General features: G+C 39.2%; 1 protein-coding gene across 2 annotated transcripts in view; it reads right to left on the bottom strand.

The window, feature by feature from the left end:
- Window positions 1-1,580: 1,580 nt before the first annotated feature.
- The window catches only part of NUCB2 (nucleobindin 2), a 31,197-nt gene continuing 25,767 nt past the window's right edge, over window positions 1,581-7,010 (bottom strand). The window contains exons 11-13 of one of the 2 annotated variants that reach the window (XM_028732619.2): window positions 5,597-5,767; window positions 4,911-4,992; window positions 1,581-4,171 (exon numbers count right to left, since the gene is read on the bottom strand). In XM_028732619.2, coding sequence (XP_028588452.2) covers window positions 4,047-4,171; window positions 4,911-4,992; window positions 5,597-5,767 — 378 coding nt within the window. In that variant the 3' untranslated portion in view covers window positions 1,581-4,046. Of the gene's footprint in view, window positions 4,172-4,902; window positions 4,993-5,596; window positions 5,768-7,010 lie in introns of those variants that run through there. The other variant, XM_028732628.2, reaches the window with a different exon arrangement.

The raw sequence follows: 7,010 nt of genomic DNA, 5'->3' as shown, positions 1-7,010 counted from the left end.
AATAAATATAATAATAAATGTTAAACATCCTTGTTTATGATCTACAGTGTTATTGTTTTTAATTCTGCCAAACATAACAACGCTGCCACAACAATCACTGGAAGAAGATGGTCATGGAGGACCCAAAGCAACTGACTATGAATTCAATTTAATTTATACCTCATGTATACAAAGTAAGGGTGAAACAACGTTCTGCATACAAATATTGCACTGGAAATAACACAGATATGTACAACTTGGTTATACTATGCATCTGTTGGGGTGCCCAGAGCATCTTCTTTGCAGGTGGAAGGTCCCAGGCTCAACCCCAGCATCTCCAGGTAGGACTGAGGGAGACACTGCCTGCCAGTGTAGACAGTACAGAGCTACATGGGCAGTGGCTATGTGCCAAAGAACTCTTGCTGAAGTGTTTCAATGTGAGGCAGGGTGAAGGACAAGGAAACATAGTCTCCATGTCATAAACCAAAATGGAGTTTAAAAACAGCCTTCATGAGACTTGGGCCACCATCCTAAATACAGTGGTGCCCCGCAAGACGAATGCCTCGCAAGACGAAAAACTCGCTAGACGAAAGGGTTTTCCGTTTTTTGAGTCGTTCCGCAAGACGAATTTCCCTATGGGCTTGCTTCGCAAGACGAAATGTCTTGAGAGTTCTTGCGAGTTTGTTTCCTTTTTCTTAAAGCCGCTAAGCCGTTAATAGCCACTAAGCCACTAAGCCGTTAATAGCCGCTAATAGCCGTGCTTCGCAAGACGAAAAAACCGCAAGACGAAGAGACTCGCGGAACGGATTAATTTCGTCTTGCGAGGCACCACTGTATTCCTTTTTAGAGAAATAAGTGGCACTAAAAACAAATGAACAATACTTTGAAGAAAATGCATTTAGGAATGAAGCACCAAACCATGGAAATTATGTCTTATACCAAGTTTAGGACTAATTTCTTTTAGCTGGGGAGACAACAATGATTAAACCTGGGAATTTCACCATGCAAACCATGCCTGGCATCACTGAGTTCTGATCTGAAAACTTTGCAGGATAGGAATTTTGCCTCTTACCAAGGGAAGTGAACAATCTTTGCCAAGCTCTCTGTCCCCATACAAAAACAGTAACCAGGTCTACTGAGAAGTCAGCACTCGATTTAATGGGCCTTACCCCCAGGCAAGTGATTAGCATTGCAACTTGGTAATACTTTTTGTGTCATAGTTTTATACTTGGGGGTGGGGGAAAGTCCCAAGCATAAGATTTGTTTATAAAACAAACAATTGAACAGAAGCTGCAGATTCATTTTTAATGTTAGATTAGTAATACTATAGGAACCTTATTTTAATTCTTCCAGACACATTGGTTGTGTCTGATATCATCTGCATTCAGCATGGTCATAGCCTCTTATAAGCATTTTAAATTATGGAGTAGTTTGAATAGCCTGGCCCATACACAGCCATGACTGTGCCATATTTCCTTGTAGAACGTGGTTTGGCTCACAGTAGTGATAAACAAAACACCATAAATTCTGTATCCTAAACATTTTTAAAGCTTCTTGATTATAAAATGCAATAAGCTTTTGGAATCATACTGCAACCCAACTTTTTATTTTTGTCATGTGATTTTATTTATAATCTTAAAAGAGGGATGTATGCCACATAAAATTTAATGACAGAATGCTTTTTTGGTCTGTATATACTTGTGAGGCCACAAACAAAATACAGAAGATAACTTTCCAACAATTGTATTAGGTGAGCCTCAATCAAGGATCACAACCTGTATTTAAGCAGCTGTCTAATGTACTGTTTCAAGTAAAACTGTAGAGAAATAGCCTTCCTCCAGGAACTTCTTTTGATTCTCATGTAGGGTCTCCTGTACGGGTAATATGAATTAAGTCGTGGGTATCAGTCCAATAATCCTGTTCCATCGCACCTTGTATATAATCCAACTAGGAAGGCACCATGCATGGTTGCAGTTGCCTGTGCTGGCTCTTCTACTGGCCATCGTGGGCTGTGGAAAAAGAAGTCTAGGGCTACAGGACGACAATTCAGCCTATAGATCAGAACTACATTGCCATATTCATTTCAGGACCATAAAAAGGAAAGAGTGACTGACACCGAGCAGGAGTAGGAGATGACAAGAAGCAACGCGGCAAAATTCAGTTAAGATAATGGAACTTGGAAAAAGGGAAGCACAGGACTGGTTCATAGGCCACTCTGACCATGGGCTGGTTCCATGGAAAGGCTGCCCACCTGGCCTCTTTGACTCCAAGAAGCCACCTGTGAGTATTTGCTATCTGTTTTGAGATGTGCTCATATTATGACATTTGTGGTTTTATTAAAGGAAAATTTGGTGCATGGCAGTAGTCACACACTACCGGTTCATCAAGGGCAGGGAGAAAACCTGCACAGGTTTTTTCAAGTATCCACTACATGCTTAACAGTCTTATGCAAACTGTGCACCAAATTCTCCTTCCCTAACTTTTGTAAATCTTGAAGCCCTATATAAATAATTCTGTTATAGCAAAACGGCCAATTTCCTGGAAACAGAAATCATTACAGTTGTTCAATATTTTAATAGCCACCTCCTACTTCTGCCCCATCAGCACAACCATCAGAAAAAAATACTGTCCTAAATGAATGTAGTTTTCAGACCTCATTTTTAAATACTTTGTATCCAGTCTTAATGCCACTGTCATTCCATTTGCTTCAGTAGTCTTTGAATCAAAATTCAAGTAGGAATAACACAGGAATAAAGAATGCCTTTAGGAGTCATGTTCAAAGGATAAACTGGGTTTCAGCTGTAATGAACTGGATGCTTGTTTTTGAGCTAAAATGGTAAAGAACTCTTAAAGCCATGTTGCTCTTAGCCAAGTTCACAGAAAAACAAAGGGTTATGTGGAGAAACTTGAATTATTATTGAAGATGCCGGCTTCAGGCTTCCATGAAAATATCCACATCTAAACTGCATGCCTTTTAACGTTCAGGTAATCATACCCAGTGTTAATTAATTTTAGCTTAAACTCAGAATGCAGCTTCTGAGAACTGCTGTTTGTAACATACTGATGATTTTCAAAGGAGTCGTTTACAGCAGGAGCCAAGCTGTTTTGTCCAGGAAAAGACAATGAGAGGTCTTTGCTCATTCTGCAAATATACTTTATCATCAAAAGAGCTCGTTTTCATAGCTCATAAAGGGATAAATGCAACTGGCATATTATGAAAGGAAGTAGGACAAAAGTATCTTTTTCATAGCTGACTTGCAGGGGATGTAGCCAGCTGACACACTGCATTCGGTTTGCAACAATACGGATGGCTAAATCAATACACTTCAAATTCACTATTTCTGTTGAAGGCTTCTTATACTGGCATTCTTAGGCATATTCACTATTGCCTATTACGCCCTGCTGCAATTAGACTTCCTTTTTTATGTGCAGAATTTATTGAAATCAGATCACAGGTGGTTTCTATGCATTTGGTCTCAAAGACCAAAGAGATTGGGGGGGGCACCCTCATTCACTACACCCATCCTAAATTCCTGCTCTCCATTGTTGGCACTTTTAGGAAAATATTGTCATAGACTTGTGTCTTGATCAAGCAAACTTCCACTTTACACCCACCGACAATCAAGACTGTCAGCATCATGAACATTTACAAAAAAAAGTAAAAGATTTGCGCCTCTTAGCTTTTCCCTCATCAGTGAGTCTTCTGGCAGATTATAAAACATATTTAATTTAACCATGAAGTAGGTGGAGATTTTCCAAGGCACAAATGATGGACAGCCAGCCAAATTACATTGAAGTCAAACAATAATGTTTTCCTGAGGATAAAATCTGGATGATATCCTTAAATCTAGTTACAAAATTAGAATATTTTAATATACCCTTCTCACCTGAAAGATCGGCAGCTTTATAAACCTGCCTGGTATCATTTGTGCCTTTGAAAGTCTTCATGAATCCAATGATTTGAAATGGGGATTTTAAGCTCAATTCCCAATTTGTTTTTACTTCTCTGACCACATCCCCTCCCACTTCTCTCCCAAAACTATGGTACAAATTTGAGGCACGTGTGGTTAAGGGTGAGACTGAACGTGATCTGATCCTGCAGCTGTTTCTTGTACTGGTATGCTTCCTGGTGGTAAAGGCTGACTGCCTCCCGCAGGATGGTTTTGAACATTTCCAACTGGTTGTGATGCAGCTGTAACACAAAATACGAAAAACAAAGGTTAGTTCTGTGGAACAATTACCTGGTAATCCAAATCTCAGAAAGTGTGGTTTTACATATTATAGTAGACTCAAATTTTACATGGGGGTTACATTACGGGGGATTATGCATAAAGCTGAAATCACATATAGTCAAAACGTCCCCAAAGGTTATTAAGAGCAGAATTCCACATATTTATGGTACTATATATTTTTCCCCTTGCATAAAATCACCTTTCAGAGAACAAAGAAGGTCTGCAGTATTTGCTTGTTCATTTATGTGCAGTAAGATTTTATAGCTCCATTGTCAATGGTATCCAGCTGGCTCTCTTTTATGAAAATGCATCCTTCCCCCCTCTCACATACAAAGACACACTTGCCCAAATTATATCTCTCTCTTTCATGTACAGCTGCTAAGAGATATATTTGGAGTTTGTATGAAAGGTGCCCCTATTTCATAGTAAAACATGATAGATTCTTTCATTTGAATTATCTGGCAAGGAAAGTATTTGGGTAAGGGTTCAGTTTCAGGCATCTAAGTGTTCAAACACGTTACATTCCAATCTAATGGGCTGGCAGGCTCCTTCTCTTATTTTGCAGTAGAATATTAAGTGCCAAGCTATAAGTTTGGTTCTGTATCGCACTGAGGGCATAAATAGTTTTTCTCACAAGCAATGAACACCATCATCAATAATATGTGTGTGAGAGAGAAAGAGAATAATTAATTTACATACGTGGCTGGAATTTCAGTTCTCCACCTGGTCCCGAAGGAGGGTGTCCTTGCTGTAACTTCTTCTGTTCCATTTGTTGGACAGCCTGTTGGGCAGTTACAAATGTATGTGGAATGAAATGGAAAATAGGTAATCCAAGGTGTATTGGGGTGTTAATTTCATGCAATAAAGCTATATATATGTTCATATCTTTGAATATGAACATCCATACAGTTCTTGTGTATCACAGTAAAGTCTGCAACAAAATGCCTTCTTAAATAAACTCAGCTTTGCATGGATACTTCTTTTCTCTGGAACAAGTCCTCCCAAATCCAATAATGTAGTTCAGTACTGTGCAACATGAAGCAAGTTTACAGTTCTTTAGCACAGAATATCACCATCATGTTATACTGCTGCTAAAAAAAATTGCACTGGCTGCCAATTGGCAACCAAGCTATTTTTAAGGTGCTGCTATTGGTACAAGTACTGGTATATAAAGCCCTATGCAGCTTAGGACCACAATACCTAAAAGATCACTCCAACCTTTCGAGGTCTGGTATGTCTAAGCAGCAGACCCAGCTAACATGCATTCCAAAGACAGTATACTTTCAGAACAAGAAATGATATATTTGTTCTGTTCTTACTAAACAATAAATACAATGAATTCCGTATCTATAACCAAAGGAAATTTGCAGCTATTCAGATGGTACCTGCTGGAGTTCTTGTCTCTGAGCTTGAAGGTGGTCATGTTGCCTCTGTAGTTCTTCTTTCCTTTTCTGAAGTTCTAGTGCTTGCTTGTTCAGTTCATCTTCTTGCTGGGAAATGTGACTTTCAAATTCCTTCAGATCCTCTTCAGTGAAGACCTGTTGTTGGTCCAGGGTCTTAAAAACAACAAGAATAAAACACAAACCCCTCAAAGAAAGTTCAATGTTGAAAAAATTAAGAAGCAATTCACAAATTATTCTATAGACCCACCTTTTGAAATATGTGTGTAAGATACAATATTTTTTATGATGATCCGAAGTTTTGATAAAGAGAAGCATTTTACACTAGCTAAATTCTTAGCAGAAAAGGGGGGGGGGTAGAATAGCAAGGTTCCTCAAGCGCCCCTCCTTTTTCTAACAAGTTCCTGATCTTTGTCCATGCACAATTCACACACCTTGACAGGAACTTGACTTTGAAAAGACTAAGGGTCTGCCCATTGGAGTGATAAGGAAAATCATCAGCCTGCAGCATTACCTAGCTTTTCCCCACAAGAGGGTCCACGCAGGACCTCCTGCCAGCAGAAACACTTTCCCCAGGAATCTTCTGTACAGTATAGGAAGATCTGTGCTTCTTAAAGACGGTTGACAACATCAGACTTTCAAGAAGTGATCATTTGCTGAACAGTGCACACACAATACAGGAGCAGTATGCTCACACTTTTTGGTGCTGTATGTTTTCCTCTGCTCCTCCCCACCCCACCCCCACCTTCCTACATACATAAGCCGTGGTCCAGAAAGTGCCCCCCCCCACTTTGTTTTAATGTATTTATGTGAGGAATTTTGGGGGGGTTGGTTGGTTTTGGGTTGCTTTGGGTTGCCTTGAGCAACACAAAGCAACTAATAAGTTTAATAAATATAATAAGAATGGAAATCTGCTTATGCATATGGATTGTATTTGTGTTACAGCGCAATTATCTGCTCTATGCTGCTGTGCTTGAATTTCCCCACACTCTTTCTCACTTAATGTGAAGTGCAATGTGAATCTTGTTTGCCAAAGAGAACTCATTCTGTGCTTATAGAGATATTGCTGTAAGGAAGACAGCTTCCAGGCATACATGACAGCATTACAGTTACTTAACAGTTCTCAGTTTCTTTCAGGATCTGCGAAGAAATGGCATAAACCTGACTTTATAAAAAAGATAACACAATTCTCTCTCTGTATTTCCAATATAAATCGCTGACTGCTCTGTTCAAAGAATACTGCAGTCAAAATGCCTGTGCTTATTCTATTTCAAACGCCTGCACAAACATTAAGATTGTCCCATAAAGTAGCGTATGCACAGTGTCCTTGGACTCACTGTTCAGATTTTATTTTGATAAAGTTGCTAATAATTAAGCACAGATAAATACAACAAAGAAA

Source organism: Podarcis muralis, chromosome 1, assembly GCF_964188315.1.
Source record: "Podarcis muralis chromosome 1, rPodMur119.hap1.1, whole genome shotgun sequence".
NCBI classification, from domain to species: domain Eukaryota; kingdom Metazoa; phylum Chordata; class Lepidosauria; order Squamata; family Lacertidae; genus Podarcis; species Podarcis muralis.
This window is presented reverse-complemented; position numbering and strand designations above follow the sequence as displayed.